Source organism: Bipolaris victoriae, assembly GCF_000527765.1.
Source record: "Bipolaris victoriae FI3 unplaced genomic scaffold scaffold_207, whole genome shotgun sequence".
Lineage (NCBI taxonomy): Eukaryota > Fungi > Ascomycota > Dothideomycetes > Pleosporales > Pleosporaceae > Bipolaris > Bipolaris victoriae.
In genome coordinates, this window is record NW_014575185.1 from 1 (window position 1) to 17096 (window position 17096).

Consider the following 17096-nt stretch of genomic DNA (forward strand, 5'->3'; position numbering starts at 1 on the left):
GGTAAGAGAAATTTAAGTAGAAAAAGAAATCTATAAAGACGCTCTTAAATACGCTTTAGATAGAAATTAGTTAGAAAANNAAGATNCNTANNNAAANNCTCTAGNNTAGGCCTAGATAAGTATAACCTTATAAAAATAGATTTATTAAACTTATTTAGAGGAAAATATTTCTATACTACTACTATTTTATATTTAAAAGAGTATAGTGTTAGCTTAGAATCTCTAGTTAATACTAGCGCCTAAGAGTGCCTTTTTTTAAATTCTACTATTACCCTTTCTATATTTAGAGCTCTCTAGATACCTATCTAAAGACTGCCTTTTAAAATTATAGTTAAAGAATTCTATAATTAGATATAGACCTAGATAGATAAATATATTTAGGTATATGTGTGAGAGTGGAACTGCATTAGGAAGTAGTTGCTTCTTAATCAGGAAATGGAGGCTCGCTTGGCTACTCGCTGCTTTTATTTGGTCTGTGCGCTGACCCCATCAGATATAAACACGCTTCCCTCGCCGTTCTACTTAGCTCCCACTATCGTCCCTTTCCTTCCTCCACTTCACTTCCTCCTATTAGTCGCTCGGACTAAATCTTTGAGGCATTTTCGTACCCTTGGAAATTATGCAATCGCTGCACTGCCTGGCTGTCTTACCCACCCTACCCCCTCCTTTGGGATCCACGATTATGCCTCTGCGCTGTGTTCTTTGCCAGACCCTCTTAACATGTTTTCTCGACTACCCTACGAGCAGCTCTGTCTCTACCTGAAATTTGACCACTCTAACTCTCTCGCCCGTCTTATGGTGGGAAGTCTTTGTATTAGGGCTTTTATAAATAGTTTGTAATTATTCCTTAACTTTTACCCTCTCGAAAGCGAACGTCCTTCCTAGTCTCCTTATTCTTGATCTTCTACGTTACCGATTACACGGATTAGCAAAAAAGGGGCTTTGGACTCCCTGATTACGTCTTAACACGAGGCGCTAAGCTGGTAAAACTTCAGCTATATACCTAGCGAGGTTACATTAGTATATAGCCTTGCAGAAATAATTAGACTTGAACCGTCTAAGTGTTACCGCGAACCTAGTTTCATTCAAAATTTTCGCCAGAAATGCCGTAGCTAGAGTCTGACCCGCTACTTAGCTATGTAGATAGTGGTTAGGCATGTACTTCCCGAGATTGCGCCGTAATATAGATTGGTAAAGCCTGGGTCTATGTGACTGCCTGCATGATGGCGATATCCTATTCCGGCGTTATATATTAGGGGTACTGAAGGCTAGAGCGAGCGTTTAGCACAGCTTGGGCACTAACCTCTCTGTACTGTGTGGCTTACGCCGCCCAAAGCCTGACGTCTAGAGTCTGTATACGGGTTTGAGCCCGTATTTAGGTTTCGGAGTGGCCGACGAGCTGAAAAACGCGGGTTGGAATTTCCTTGCTGAGTAGACGGGCTCTGATAGGAAAGGGGCAGGACCTGTAATACAGCCTAAAGCTTAGGAATGCATTATACTTCCTTATTTTTAGTACGATTGTTGGTAGGAGATTTGCTCACGTTTCTATTTAAGAAGAAAGGGGCTTTATGCGAAGGCTTTATTGCCGCCGACACTTCGCAGTCGCATGATATATTTGGGTACACGACGCGAAGCTGATTTGACTCTAGTCTGATATGCCGCTGGCAAGGGTACGCAGTTTCGAGCACGGTCTTGTACGGGCTGCTGCCTGATGGGCGCTAAATGCTATTCTAGAGGGCTCTCCAAAAGGATTTATATAATAAGAGAAACCTTAACGTGGTATCTTTACTTATTTAAACCTCTGCGTCTCCTCTCTCCTTGTAGCACTAGTACGTCCTCGAGCCACAATAGCAGCGATGGCATTGCCCTCTGACACTTTTTCCATACCTTACGCACAAGGTTCTCTTTAAATAATATAGTATAGTGGGCCTCTAAAGCCTAAGCAAACCTCTCTTCGGAACCCCTTAAAGGCCCTGTCAAACAAATACACTCTAAAATTGAACACTTAACTGGAGAATAAAGAGGATCTTATACTAACGTTGGACGAAGTCGAAGTCATTGATTTGATATATTTAGGTAGGCATCCCTCTAGCTGGCGTAGCTATACTGTGTTTATTCTAGTGTTCTATAACGACTAACACAACCATATTTGGAAAAGACAACAGCAATATCAGCGGTAGCAGAGGTAGAGGAGATAGTAGTATTAGCAGTTGCGACGATTTTGCGCCCCAGGACGAAAGTGAAGGCGAAGAGTTTAAGCGAAACTTAGGAGAAGGCACAGAGAAGGAGAGCTCAACCCAGCCAGCTCCTTCTAAAAACGTTAGGCAAGGCAAGTTCCGGAGTGCGATCGTGATAGTGGCTCTCGCACACCATTTCTGACATTACGTAGAAAATACGGTCGTTATAAAAGACAGTCAGCCCATTGTAGATACAGACGAGGGCGACTCGCACGAAAATAATGCAGGTACGCAGATAGGCAATAGGCTTAAAGTTTCGAGCATCACAACCCCTGATCTTCGCGGCGGGGAGTGTCCTATAGAAACAGAGAATGTCATCGACTCCGATGCGGTTAGAAAAGAAAAGACTCAAATGAGTGGGTTCCCGCGTCGCAAATTTCCATCGACGCCAACGAGCTCGTCGAAGATGAATATCGAACAGTCAACGCAAGGCAGCCCTCCTACAATTAAAAATACGAGTAGTAGTAGTAGCAGCGATACCGATGACGATCACTATGATCGCGGTAATTAGACTGCGTGGCTGACCCGCAAGCGGAAACGCTTCTCGCCAACTAAGCGGCACATTCGATCGTCAAACATAACATCGAAGCAGCGCCTCAAACACAACGTGCGCCCAGCGAAGCAGCGAAGGCTACTCCCCTCCGGTGGCAGGCAGTTCTCTAACCGTCCTTTGGCCCTGAAACCTCTTTCAGGACCACCGTGCAGCGGATACGATGCCAAAATCTGCTACAGCAATGACAGCAGCAATGACAGCAGTAAACATCGCTCGCACCAGCATAAGCGGAAGCGCATGCAGGACACTGCGAATGACGATGACGACGACGACGACGAAGAATATGAGGTAGAGAAGATTCTCAATGCCCGTGTCCATCGTAGAAAGCTACAGTACCGTGTCAAATGGCTAGGATATAAGAAGGATCCAGAGTAGTACAATGCGTCTAACTTCAAGAATAGCCCGTACAGACTTAGAGATTTTCATGCGGCCAATCCTTTTCACCCAGGCCCTCCAAGAAGGTTGGAGATGTGGGTACAGTGCTGGGAGAAGGACAGAGATGCGGGAAATCATCCTGATGATAATAAGCCTGAAGAACTAAACAACTAGGTGGCATACTGTTGGCGGACTGGCGTATCGGACTCAGGGTCGTTCTATTTTCTTGTTTCTCCTCACTACTAAGTTAGTGCAACCTTAGGTTTTCCTCATCTTGCTATTACTATGCAATCATGGATTACCTCCGTCAGCTTAGCATTTTCTGTTTACTTGAGAAAGGTGGAGATGAGGATATAATGCATGCTAGCCCTATCCACCAGCCCACCGTTGTAGCAGCGCTTACCACTAAGCGAGAGGCGCTAAGCGTGTGATCAACGGTTTGCTTGTTCACAGAAACCGAAATCTGCAAGTGCATGAGAGTGTACGGATAAGTTCGTTCGAGATCCATCACTCAGTTTTGCGTATATGCTCATTTAGGAAGCGCAAGCTGCTTAACTAGGTGCTCTAGAGAGCTGCTTACACCAATAGAAGAAGTTTCACAACTAGAGTTGTCAACACACAAGCTCATCAAATCGACCTAACGTGATATGGTAATAGGCTAGCTTTTTAAGGCCTAATCATCACGATATCGCGTTAGCTCGGCTTGATGAGCTTGATCGTTGACAATTCTGTTCACAACAGCTAGTGAGACTGATGCACCACTTGGGATGTTGGAATCAAAATCGACCCGTGTGGTCTTTGCCGTGTCGCTCGTCCTTACGACGAGTCCTCGGTCTAGACCTGCACCATTTCTTACATTAAGCTAAGAAAGAGGAGTGACGTGTGTTGCCATAAATACGTTGTCGCCCTAATTAGCATCCCAAGTGGTGCGGGTACACGTCTTATTCTATTTTAGTAAGCCCTTTATCGGGACCAGAAGAAATCCTTGTTATATAATGTCCGTCCCCACGTGCCGGGACGCACAGTGTAACGAGACAGTTTTCGCTTCGGAGCCTCGCTTTCTCTGATCTGTATGGAGATCGACCTATAGTCGGCGTGTTAATGTTCCAGAGCTGGTTTTCTCCTAGGGCATCAACCCCGGCACTAGTTTTCGCGATGTTGCCCCTGCTGTCGATCATCTCGTCAACGCTGTCAATAGACTTTTTGTCACTATACCCCTGTCTATTCATAATATAGAAGGTTCCTGAAAAGATCGGACGGTCTGTTAGAAATTGGATTTCAGAAAGAATAGATACCCAAGATCCAAAGGGTATTTCAGCCTAACAAGTATACAGTCCGGCAGTTTCGCCGATGAAAACGATGATCGCCAAAAGCATGCCAGCGCACCGAAATCCACTAGCGTCTCTTGTCATGTAGATTGCCTGTAGTAGCGTGCTCAGATGTTGCTGTATGCTATCGTAAAGAATTCAACACTATGCCTGTATAGATCAGCTGCTAAGAATAGTCGTAGCGCATGCCGGCGGCTTTCTGGAAGCCTCTACGGCCAGGTGCTCAGCCTCGCTGTTGTAGCGCGACCTTGGCCGCCGTTTGCGCTGCCTAATATGCCTCAGTGTGTGCACTCTACTACCTCTACTCTTCCGCCTGCCGTACCCAAATCTCGTTGTGCTCTTGCGGACCATGGCGAGGTTCCTCGCTCTACCCTTCATGCTCGTGTCTAAGGCCGCCGCTCGACAAAAGAGACGGCCCAGAGTCAACAAATATCTCAGCTCGTGGGAAGAGGATGCGCTTTTTCAGTTTCTTCTATAGATATATGATCGAACAAGAACCGGGCGATACCGTTGCCAGACCAGGAATACACATAACACGCTCTTTTCAGTTCGCGCCTCGCAGAACGCAGTTCTATAGTTAACACGTTTAGAGTCGCAAGGCTATCTATTACCTTCCTCTTACATTGACCTGTAAAGTACACAATACAATTATTGCACTCTCTTTATACTAGGCTGTCACTCCAGGCCTCTCAGGTTTCGTTACTACCGCAAGCCTACCACACATCCACACGAGTTGATGCGTCATCTAAAGCACCAAGACGATGGTTGCATTACGACTACCAGCTTCGGTGATGACGGAACGCCCTTTATGTGACAGTTTTGAACACTAGAGGAGCAGATGTAGACGAGATGACGTTCGCGTACCTTGCGAGAAGCAGCGACAAACATCAGCGTGGTTAAAAGAAGATTCACTTACATTGAGAGCAAGCGCAGCAAGATAGGCTGCAGTTATTAAGTCAAAAAATTGCCTTCTCTATAAACAGAGCTCCTTCCTCCTATACGCTATGTAATAGCTATATTTATAAGCTATGCAGACCTTTATTATGTAATTACTATTCATACCCGCTTGCAATCATGGTGTTATTTCTGTTACACCCAATGCACTTACCAGAGCTACGGCTAAGATCTAGTTAGATCTTAGATATCTATATCCATCCATTCTGTACGCTGTGTGCTCATGAGAAGATCCATTTCATTCTCTCTACACAAGCTGACATACGAAAAGCTAAACAGTAAAAGTTTTACACTCTTTCGTTGGTCGCTTTCTCTATATTTCAGACATCATAGCAACTAAGTACCGTCAATACCAACATCGGCAAAGCGACGATGAAGCTTCCAGCGCCGAAGATTACCTCCCAGCTGCCCCAGAAAAGTTTTCCTCCGGTTAATACAGAAAAGAGGATACCTAGAAATGCATAGAGGCATTTTCTAGGACACCATGCAGTCTCAACGTACAAGCCACCTAATTCTAGGTATCTGTTCTGCGGTCGGAAATCGTTGACTAAGAAATTGATGTTCCTAGTAATATTGACGTTAGTCGGATCTCATAGTATATGTATTTGAGACTTACCTATAGTGATGGATAAATTAATGGTTACTGAGGCCATTGAGTATATTTTGAGAGCTTGCACCGGCTGGATTGCGGAAGTAACAAGAAAGGAAAGGCGCGGTTTTAATCCAACGTATCTAATCTTTGCAACTGTACCATTCCTAGAAAGGACAGGTTAAAACACCAGAGAGCTTTGAAGAGTTAGTTAGGCAATCACTGTTGGAATGGTGGTATTCCCCAGAGCTGTCGCGATAGCAGTCATGCGGAAAAGCGGTCGAATCGAAGTCTATTATCAATTCGATAGCTTTCATTGCTTCTCCCTGTTGCTCAGAGTAGCTCTTGTGCAAGCTGTCTAGGTCTAAAGGTTCAACGAAGGCTAAGAACCTTTTTGAAGGACGGCAGATCAACCAGAACTATGTCTAATCTTAGCATAAGTAGGCATGCTATAAGACGGTGGGAATATACAGTAACGGGCTTAAGTCTAGTGATTTTTCAGAAGGAAAAGTACCTTCGTAGGAGGCCAAGTTCTTCATCATACTTCTTCTTTAATGACTTAAAGATGTCATACTCATCTTCAACGTCGGTAATTAGAACGTCTACAGCCCAGGTTTTGAAGCTTTCAGAGTGTTCAGAACCCCACAGCAAGAACACACAGCTCGCACCATCTTTCTTCTCAGTTTCCTCCTGGAAGTAAGTAAAGATAGAGTCTTTGGGCAAGTTGGACGGCTCTAATAAAGACGGCTTCTGTAAAACTTCGTGCATAGCCTGTTACCATTTTCTTTCCTTGGATTTCTTTAGGTTATTGTGTAGAACAGGTTGGAATCCGGTCGCTCCCACAGCGATTTCTTCCGAGTGTTCAACACGGGCTCTTTCCAGTCGTGATGGAAGATCTACTAGCGGTGATAACATAGAGTAAATCAGGGTTGATAAAGACGATTATAGATAAAGAAATTCTTGTAAATAAGCAACGTTACAAAACATAGGAACTTATACAAATGTTAATTAGGCAGAACTGCTCCCTAAGGCTGCTACTGTTGTTCCAGCGCAACAGATCTAGGCAGACGCACTGCCCGTCTGTGGCGGAGTAAGACTAATTTTGGCATAATCTATAGCGCATCAATTGATTGGTCTATTTTTTTATTATCTCTATCTTTTAGACGTGGGTGGGATATGTATAGGTATTTAGGCTATCTTTGCAGCATACAAAGTTTGAGAATCACTGCTACTTAGTAGATCCTAAGCGTTATATTCACGTTGCTTGTAGGGTTAACTATTGCGAGCAGATTCAATAACTTCACTCTCTGAGTGACGCAAAATCCGGTGGGCCGGAACCAGCCAATCAAACACATCGCCGTGCCATGATGTCTGCTGCCTCTGTGCTCTTATTGGCGGATTCCGGTCCACCCGGTTTTCCGTGTACAGGGAGGGATGTTAACTATATGGTTAGTTAGCTAATCATAAACGCTCAACTACGAAGAGCTGTTGGCATGCGCCACAACTGTGTTTGGCAGCTTCTGTTATGGGCATAGTGTCAAATTTGTTACAGTTGAACAGATATATCTGAGCACGCTACTGCAGGCTGCCTGCATGCCAAGTGCTACTAACAGCGCATGTCTTAGAGGACGCGTTTTGACGATCTTGCTAACTACGCGGAGAAACTGCCGGGATGTATACTTGTTGCTCTAAATCGACCTTTTAAGACTGCAGTCTTGATCTTTGCTATTCCAGCTTTCTTCCTAGCCTACCGAGCTGTTCGGAGAAGTGTACAATCACGGAGGAGCAAGGGGTGTTAGAAGAGAGTTATTCGACAGCATCAATAGAACGAGCGATAGCACGGTTAACAACGCGCTTTTTAGCATCGGTAGCCGATATGCTAAAAGAGCAAGAGCTCTAGAGTATATGCGCACTGCGCTTGTCTATATACAAGCACGTTGCGGACAGTCCGAGGGTCCGGAAGAGAAAGTGTCCCGTTACACCGTGCGTCCCGGCACATGGGGATGGACGTTAGCATTCATCTACGGGATTACCTTCTTGTTATGAAGGTCGTACCAGTCCATAAGCGTAGTATTTTGTACTAGTACGGCGTTTGTATCAGTCCAACGCTTGTACTAGTTCATAAGCGTGTTATTTTGTACCAGTCCAGTCAGCGTACCCTTACATCCCCCGTACCAGTTCACAAGGGCGCTATTTTGTATCAGTACGACGCTCGTACCAGTCCATAAGCGTGCCACTTTGTATTAGTAGGACGCTCGTAGCTCGGTGGGCTGGAAAGAATGCGAAGATAGCAAAGATCAAGACGAACGTCCGTCCCTGTGGGTCGAACATCCCTCCGCAACGAACCGCCAACATTGCTTAACTAGTTAACTGGTTAAGTACGACCCGCGCACCTGGCTTAAAGCAGCTTAGCTGTGATCTATCGTTGCTGACGCTAGGACCGTGGCTGTGTGACTGTGCAGCGCTTTGCCAAGCGCTCTAGGATAGGAGCTAAGTTAGTTAAAGGCCCTGGAGCTCCAGGACAAAAGCCTAACCTAACCGTGACTGTCTGATAGATATCGGCCCACATAGGCACCCCCGGAAATGAGGCCACCGACCAGGCCGCCAAGGAGGCAACTGGATGGAGAGAGGACCGCCGCAGCCAGCTACCAGCAAACCCGCCCCTCGCAGCTGTACCCGCTCAGAACGCTCAGAACAACGCTCAGAAGGCGGTGCAAGACACAGGCAGAAAGGGCGTGGGTCAGCGCATGGAAGACAAGACAGGCCGCGGGACATACAGACACATGCTGACGCTCACCGAGAAAGTGCTGCAGCTCCACGAAAGGCTTAGCAAAAGGGAAAGCGTGCTGCTAGTACAGCTGCGAACCGAGAAGGTAGGTCTGAATGACTTCTTCTTCAGCCGACACGTCCCGACCGTTACCAGTCTCCGCTGCAGTTATGGAGAGAGACAGCAAACCGTCGCCCACTTCCTCCTGCACTGTAGCAGGCATAAGGACCTCCGGAACCGCATCTTCGCCAACCCATCCGGACGAAACAGCCTTAGAACGATTCTGAGCACGCCCCAGCTAGTCATCAAAGCTATTGGGTACTTATATGGAACAGACGCAAATCCTTCGGCAGGTGGGGGTCAGAGATGAGTAGACGACGCCGAGCGCTGGGGCGAGTTTGTAGGTATAGCGGACACGACAAACGAGGCAGCGGGGCTCTACGAGCCTAGAAACACAGCATTCAATTAGTAGAACCCCTGTCTCGATAGCCTGGCAAAGGACGTGTAAATAGTGGTTGAGGAAAAACGGCAAGCCTCTGGGGGCAGATGGTCCTTTTGGGATGAAATGGGGTGGTGTGGATGTTGATCCGCACCGCGTCCGCCGTTTGCCGCGCCTGTCACTCCGGGCACAGCAGCGCCGCACGCAGCTGAAACCGAGTAGGAGTCAATTAATACATAAATAAATTTGTTGAAGAGATGAACTATTCCAAATTGACCACAACGAGTATAATAATGAAAGCCATCCGTCCTTTATATCCATTGCAATCTGTGCTGTCCTCCCTGGGATCCAATCATATACTCACTTCCCGGATGCTATGATTTGGCGGGATGTCGAGTCACTTGATCTGCGCCCTGTGGAGATCACTAACGTCTAACGTGAACGCCCCATGGCCTCTTCCAATGCAGCCTGCATCAAGGAGAGATCATTGTTACTTGTAACAGAGAACTCCTATTCGTATCAAATACGTAGATTATTACGCTTAAAGGCAGCAAGGAGTATAAAGAAGGTAGGCGGCTTAAGAAGCCAGAGCTCCCAGAGATTAACCTAAGTTAGGAATAGCCCATGAATGCTTGCTGGCCAAGTCAGGCAGGGACTTTTGAAGGGCACCTTTGTACCGGTGGGTAAATTGGATGGTGGGGTGCGCATTACGTGTCCCACGCATTGCTTGTCCGTGCACTGTACCTGTAGAAAAAGCCCCCACAGCGTGCGCAATTGCCTCCACCTGGAACTACCTGCCGAGGGCGCCATGTTAATGCCCCAAAGAAACTTGTGTATTGAAAGTTGATCGCAAGGTTATAAACGCTTTTTTCATGCCCCGCACTCGCGTTACCTTGGCATTACACTGCTAACGGGCTCGACTCCTTCCACCTCGACAATCTTGGAGATGACGGCTTCAGCCGCTTGTGACAACATGGCGCTCTCTAGATCACAGTGAGTTCTTCCAATGTGGGCGACCGTGTTTGGCCGGGGACGTGTTCGTCTCTAACATTTACATAAGAACAGCGAAGCTGTTACCCGAGGGCAATGTATCCGCTACGATTTTTCCGCCAATCCGGGCTTGCATTTTCGACATAGACGGACTCCTCATCAACTCTAAAGATATTATTACTCTTTGCACGAACCGACTTCTCGAAAAGTACGGCAGGCCTGCCTTTACTCGGTCGATTCGAGTCCAGCTCATAGGCATCCCGGACTCAACAAATGGCGACATATTCCACAATTAGGCCAAGCTGCCTATTCCGCGCGAGCAGTTTGCTCAAGAGTTGAGGGAGCAAATGTAAGCTCAGTTCCAGAGCTGCGAACCGTTGCCTAGTGCGAATAAGCTTCTTTCCGATCTTAGTCATACGCGAAATTCCTCAGGAGACAAAATCAAATTAGCGCTGGCATCTAGCAGTAAGAGCCATAGCTTTAGATTGAAAACTTTATAACTAGAGACGAAGCAGTTGTTAGATTTCTTCGAGCCAAAGCAGCGGATTCTAGGCGACGATGCACAACTGCGAAAGGGTCGAGGGAAGCCGGCCCCTAACATATACCTAATTGCGTTGTAATTATTGAACTCGGCAAATGACGCGGAAGATACCATCAAGCCTAACGAGTGTTTGGTATTTGAAGATAGTGTAACGGGAGTAGAGGCCGGAAGACGCGCGGGGATAAGAGTCATTTGGGTTCCGCATTAAGACGTGGCGGCTGAGTATGGAAGCAAGCAAGAATAAGTGTTGGCTGGGAGAATGGGGATGAATGCGCTTGGAGATGATTGGCAATTAGGGGAAATTGATGACGGCTGGGCTGAGTGTATATCTAGTCTGGAAGAATTTAACCCTCAAAAATATGGTCTTGAGATTGTATAATCTATATAGACAAATAGGACTTATCATCGAGCCCAAAAAGCAACGATCTTGTCAAAATCTTCCGTGGTTAAGCTATTCATATCTCGATCCTCTTGAGTTATTTCCTTTCTCAAGCGGCATGCAACTCTAAAGGCAATGGACGCCTTTTAACTTCTACCTGTTACTTCAAACAAGCGGCCCTTAAGGAAGGTTGTACGAGCAATCTCGTTCTTGTGTGCACTTAGGTCAACAGACCAGATATCCAGCGCCATATTGGCCATAGTACTAAGAAACAGTTAGATTAAATCTCACATATGCTTTTGAAATAGCAACACTTACATCGATTCTTCACTTCGGCCCAAGCGGAGCAGGTACTCCGCAATTTTGTAAGCGACATTCGCAGTGTAGAAATCCTTCTCACCAACCGTCGCGCGCATGTGGCGCATTACTCGCTAATAAAACTCAAAACTCTCATCCAATCGATTCTAAGCAGCACGAAGGTTACCAATTGCATACAGAACCAGTCCTATTCTAACAGACTCCCTATCGTCTTTGCCTAACGCCCTTTCTCTACCCGCAAGAGTTTCCGAAAGAAGCTCGTCACACTCTTCCAGCTTTCCTTATGCAAGAAGGGACCAGCTCAGGTTAACCTCGCCAGACCGGGGGACGTAGTTACCAAGAGCTATACGAATCCGTAGTGCTTCCCTGAGATCAGCCTCACCTTCTTCGTACCTTTTATCCTAAATGCGTAAGATGCCACGCTCTGCGTATGCAAGATACAATCTCTCGTCAGCAGTTCCCAGTTCTTTGCAAATGTTAGAAACCAGAGCGAAAGACAATTCTTTACAAACGCGACTTTTATCGAAGTCGCTTACGTCCATAGAGATAGCTCCTAGGCAGAAATATATGTCTGCAAGCAGGGAATCCCGATTAGAGTATACAGAGGATTCGCAGATGCTGCGAGCAGTCTCAAAGAAGCCATCAAAATCCTTTGTTCTACCGCGTTCTTTCTGATACCTGGCCAGGTTAGATCAAGCAGCAAAGAGCTTGCATATCCTCTACGTACCATGCAGCCTCGTTCAACAACTTTGCAAAATGTAATTTGGTGGCGTCTAAGAGATCTGATATTGTTGACCAGAGCTGATGTATCCTTAGAACGTAAGGATATATCGCCGCACAAACAGGCCACCTCCCAACATGTAGTCTGCCACCACTTAATTTAGGCTGAGGCAATTCTGGCTCTTTTAATGGCTTGGGCATAGCCGATGGCCAGTCCGCCCAAAGAGTTCGTACAATCAGATTAAACATAGATCGCTTCTTGAACTCGTCCATCGTTGTCATGATCACTTCCTGTACGATGCGATGGACTGATAACTACTGTCTTTGCTTGTCTCTTTGAACAAGCGATGACTGTAAGAGATCAGTCCGAGCCTCAATATAAGCACTCTTCCTGAACTGCGCGCCATCCGAAAGTAACGTAACTGATGCTTCAATCAACAGATCCTCTCCAATAAAATCCGGGTCGAGAAACGAAATCAGTTCCAACAGCTGCCGCGCATGAGGCTTTAGTTTCTCAAATGCCCAAACAGTGGACAGAGAGTAAGAATATGTGATTAAGTTAGCATCGAACTTTGTCTCATAAAGATTGGAATGTTCTTCATGATCTGTATACAGCTCAAGAAATTCAGGCAAGATCAAGTCCTGTCGGCAAATGACTCCTGCCATCTGTAAGATAGCTAAAGGCACACCGCCTAGTGCTTCGCAGATTTTGTTCGCAGTGTTGGCCTCGGATTCGTTGGAAATGGGTGTAAGATGGTTGAATAGCGACAAACTATCCTGTTGTGTCAATGGTCCGAGATCTAATCCTAATGTCCTTCCTGTAAATATGCGTTTAGCCAATGGATCACGGCTAGTGATAAGAATTGATCCACTGCCCTGAGGCCAGTAGTCCGCTAGGATCATTGGATCGTCTGCGTTATCAAACACAAGCAACCAAGTCGCTTCTAACCTCGCTTGATCGGGCTGACCAAGCTCATCGTACCCAGATAGCTGCTTTTAAGGATTAGAGAGCCACCCTTTTACGATCTCTCTACTGACAACCTGGCTCTTACACTCCGATGGGTCTTCGAGTCCTAATGCCAGCGATATTTGCTGGTAGTGATGGTCGAGTTTTGCAATCTCGTCTGCTGTTACCTAAAACACTGCATTAAAGGCAGCTCTATGTTGGCAGCAGAATTCACGAGCTATTTCAGTCTTCCCAATTCCTCCAAATCCACAAATTACAAACTGCTGTAGAGCCGTGCCTAACGCTGTCACTATACTCTTCGAAGGCAAGAGCTCAGCCGCAAGACATGCCAAGATGTCCTTACGGCCGTAGAAGTTCTCATTTTTCAGATTTATGTTGAGTAATACGCAAGGTAGATGGACAAATTTTTTCGGTTCGGTGTTCGGGGCTGCGGAATGAACCAACTCAAACCCCAAAGGTGTAGTCCCTTTTGTTGCTCTATTCGAAGGCCATTCCGTGGCTGTATTAGAAGGGTTTTCGGAGAGATCTAGGTGCTCGACTAATTATCGTTAACGTTGAGTGGTAAGTAAGCTTAGTTATCAACCTCACTTTGAAGTAGTGTTTCGCTAATCGTAGGCGAGTAAGCGCTCATTATTGCGTACTAGTAATCCTCTTGAACCATTAGCGTCGTACTAGAGCTCGCCGAGATCTTCTTAACCTACGTTCTCTCAGCCGAAGTGCAACAAGCTGCACAGCATCTACCGAGACTTTGTGCACAAACTCATTCAACTCCTGTAAGCCTTCACTACCGACGCTTTCAGTAAAAACACATGTATTATAATGGTCGAGGTTTAAGCCAACGACGGTTTCCATTAGAGAATGAGTTAAACAGACTTCACGGTTAACCAACTAAAAGCCTAGGTTAGTATCAGGACGTAATCAAGGACTCGGGACACTAACCTGTTAGTACTTTGAACGCAGGGGCGTTGAACTAATTCTAGACTCTCTCAGCTTATAGGCAGATAGCATAGGTGTGCGAAGTGAGATTCCTTCGAATCTATCTGCAAGGTCGAGCAGAATAGCACCTTCTCGCTCAATAATAGCGTTTATAACCTTTGATCCTCTGCCTATTATTAATTCCAAGATTTCGCGGAAATATACCGCGCATGCAGTTTTGTCAGCATAGCAGTGCGGAGTGCTTAGAAAGATGATACCAGCTAAAGCATTAACGATTAACCCATAACGATAGAACTGTTTGTTAGCGATACATAAAGCTTGTTTGACTATGATTCCTCCCAGGCTATAGCAGACTATCACCATTGGCTTGCTGTCAGTCTGGAAGAGGAATGTTAGTAAACGTGCTAGTAGTTTAAAAAAAAGAACTGTCCTGTGCTCAGCTACTTATAAGATGTGTATCTAACTTCGATCTTACATCGCTCAAACATTAGAGAAAATCGTAACCCAGCATTAGAATTGACTCCCAAGAGAATCTAATGTCTAGAAATAGCGAATTGTATTCATATACAAGGATACGCGCCCTAGAACCAGGCTTAGGGAGAGTGGCGAGCCAATTCTAGTTAGCAAATGACCAGTTCTCTAGTAGGATGGTTCCAATGCCAGGAACAAGAACGACGCTGAGCTTGGGTGTAAGTAGTAGAACTAAGCTAATGCCTCTGTAGGGATCTATCTCACTCAATGCACTCCTAAGAGGCGTTGGCCGGATCCCGCAAGACATAGAGGCGGCCAGTGGCCATAGAATTCGCTGCCGTCGCCATCAAACTAGGTGGGTGAAGAGTAGAATATCCCGAGGTACCAAAGGAACAATATCAGCTTAGTGAGCTGTTGGTGGTGGATAGTTAGTGGCGTATCATTTCAAGATTAGTAGTGCGGGACACAGCGCTTAAATAGATGAGGGGCATGCTGCATAGATGCCTGCACCTTGCATTAGCCTTCTATGACAGCTAATGTGCGGGACCAGTAAGCTGCCCCCCCAAGCTTAACACGACAAAATTCTTGTGAACGTAAAATAAGTCTTACTAGTTATAGCATCCTATCAAAATAATCCAAATAGTGCGCACACTTACAGCAGTATATAATGTCCCAGAACCAACACTACGAACGCGCCTCCACGATACACAGCTACGATCAGAGCTACGATCTGTCAACCGTACACTATCCCTTATCAAAGAGCAGTCTCTCATGCAGTAGATCCTAGACCTTACCAACGTGCAACCGATGGCAGACATTCTGCCCACTGCGCGTAGCCAAGATCCACCTCCACGACCTATTAATAGGAAATGGGTGTCGCGCTTCGTTAATAGCCAGTCTGAGCTTCAGAAAAAGAAGAGCAGAAGCTTTCATAGCCATCACGCTTACTGTAAGGATCTAGCTATAATAGCAGCGTGGTTCAAGCTTGTAGAGGAGACGTGCCAGACGTACGGCGTTCTAGAGCAAAACGTCTATAACTTTAATAAGACTAGCTTTATGATAGGTGTAGCTAGCACGTCAAAAGTAGTCATTAGCGCAAACAGAGTCAGTCGAGCAGTCGCCGTACAACCAGGTAACCACGAGTGAGTAACGACGATTAAGTATATTAACGCGCCTAGCTGGTCGCTGCCACCGTTCGTAATCCTATCTAGTAAGCAGCACCAGGCTAGCTGTTACAGTGACCACCCTACAGACTGGACTTTCGCAGTATCAGACAATAGCTAGACAACAGATACGCTTAGCGTAGAGTGGGTAAAGCATTTCAACCAGTGTACAGTGGCTCGTATAGCTAGGGCGTATCGTCTCCTAATCCTAGACAGCCACAGCGGCCACGCTACGCCAGCGTTTAACACGTACTGCAAGAAGAACAAGATCATCACTCTCTACATGCCACCTCACATCTTCTCACTACTCAATCGTGTGTACGGACGTGAGATTGAGGAGCTTATGCACCAGGGCGTCTACCACGTTGAGAGTAGACTCCCTCACAATCTATACACGGATCCGGCTAGTTGTATCTACATAGCAGAACATCCAGTTAAGCTTCCAGATAGCTAGGCTTTTTCCTCCGTATTCAGATTTCATCCTATCGTCGCTTACAGTCGTCCGGACGCCGTCTCCGCTACAGACAACTACAGATAATAACATCGCAACGCAGACAGGAAAACCACATACAGTAGCGCAGCTTCAGCATTAAGTACACTATCTCCAAAAGTGGCCATGCCGATACTCAAAGAGCCTGACAAGCGCTGCTATACGCCAGCTTACCAAAAGCGTTCAGCTTACAATGAACTCAGCGACTATACTCGCAGAAAAGAATAGAAAGCTATCTACATTTATTCAGCGCCAGGAACGTAAGAGAGACCAGCGACGTCACTATATAGCATGTGGAGGTACTCTCCAAGTCCAGCAGGGCCAGAAGCTAGCCGTAGACGCAGAAAGGGTAGTAACTAGTAGGGCCGGAGCAGAGCCAGGTTATGTGAGAGATGTCAATGCGCGCCGCCAACGTGCACGAAGCGTCACATTTAAAGACGTACGTAGACCTCATGTAACTAGAGCTAGACAACTAATTCTATTTTTAGATTCTATCAAATTTCATTACATAGTAGTAGAGCTATTTTGCAGAGCATTGGGTCGAGTTTAGTGGGGTGCGCAGCTTACTAGTAGAATACGTTAGAGGCGGTGCCACCTATGTTTGCGTCTTTCTTTTACAGGTGTACTATCACTACATAGCCTAACTATTAAGAATAAGCTTAACTATAGGCTCACAGGAAAATGTGTTCAAATAATGTAACTCAGATCCTTGTTGCTTTTCTCCGCCGTCTTATTCCGTCTCACACAGCGGCGATCTTTCCAGAATCTCACCCAACACCGCTTCAGAAACTGAAAGTCCCACAAATAAAGCACGTAGGCAGACAAAGTAATTAGGACATATAGGACAAAGAACCACCAAAATCGCACGCCGTTCTGTCC

The 17096-nt window shown here is 46.0% G+C and overlaps 4 protein-coding genes across 4 annotated transcripts; 2 read left to right on the forward strand and 2 right to left on the reverse strand.

The window, feature by feature from the left end:
• Positions 1–1655: 1655 nt before the first annotated feature.
• Positions 1656–3339, forward strand: COCVIDRAFT_43136 (hypothetical protein; the record flags this gene model as incomplete). Its single annotated transcript, XM_014694812.1, has 5 exons — positions 1656–1670; positions 2122–2329; positions 2390–2740; positions 2855–3129; positions 3166–3339. 5 exons carry the CDS (start codon positions 1656–1658, stop codon positions 3337–3339), a joined length of 1023 nt encoding a protein of 340 aa, XP_014550298.1.
• Positions 3340–5767: 2428 nt separating this feature from the next.
• On the reverse strand, positions 5768–6951 carry COCVIDRAFT_43137 (hypothetical protein; the record flags this gene model as incomplete). Its single annotated transcript, XM_014694813.1, has 5 exons — positions 5768–5994; positions 6215–6455; positions 6508–6523; positions 6581–6807; positions 6856–6951. 5 exons carry the CDS (start codon positions 6949–6951, stop codon positions 5768–5770), a joined length of 807 nt encoding a protein of 268 aa, XP_014550299.1.
• Positions 6952–10215: 3264 nt separating this feature from the next.
• COCVIDRAFT_43138 (hypothetical protein) lies at positions 10216–11152 on the forward strand (the record flags this gene model as incomplete). Its single annotated transcript, XM_014694814.1, has 5 exons — positions 10216–10235; positions 10303–10474; positions 10592–10697; positions 10737–10848; positions 11032–11152. The coding sequence occupies 5 exons, from the start codon at positions 10216–10218 to the stop codon at positions 11150–11152; spliced, it is 531 nt and encodes a 176-aa protein (XP_014550300.1).
• Positions 11153–11175: 23 nt separating this feature from the next.
• Positions 11176–14911, reverse strand: COCVIDRAFT_43139 (hypothetical protein; the record flags this gene model as incomplete). Its single annotated transcript, XM_014694815.1, has 12 exons — positions 11176–11276; positions 11310–11416; positions 11471–11583; positions 11782–11855; positions 11892–12148; positions 12198–12498; positions 12577–12856; positions 12917–13183; positions 13214–13317; positions 13372–13656; positions 14114–14471; positions 14870–14911. 12 exons carry the CDS (start codon positions 14909–14911, stop codon positions 11176–11178), a joined length of 2289 nt encoding a protein of 762 aa, XP_014550301.1.
• Positions 14912–17096: the final 2185 nt, after the last annotated feature.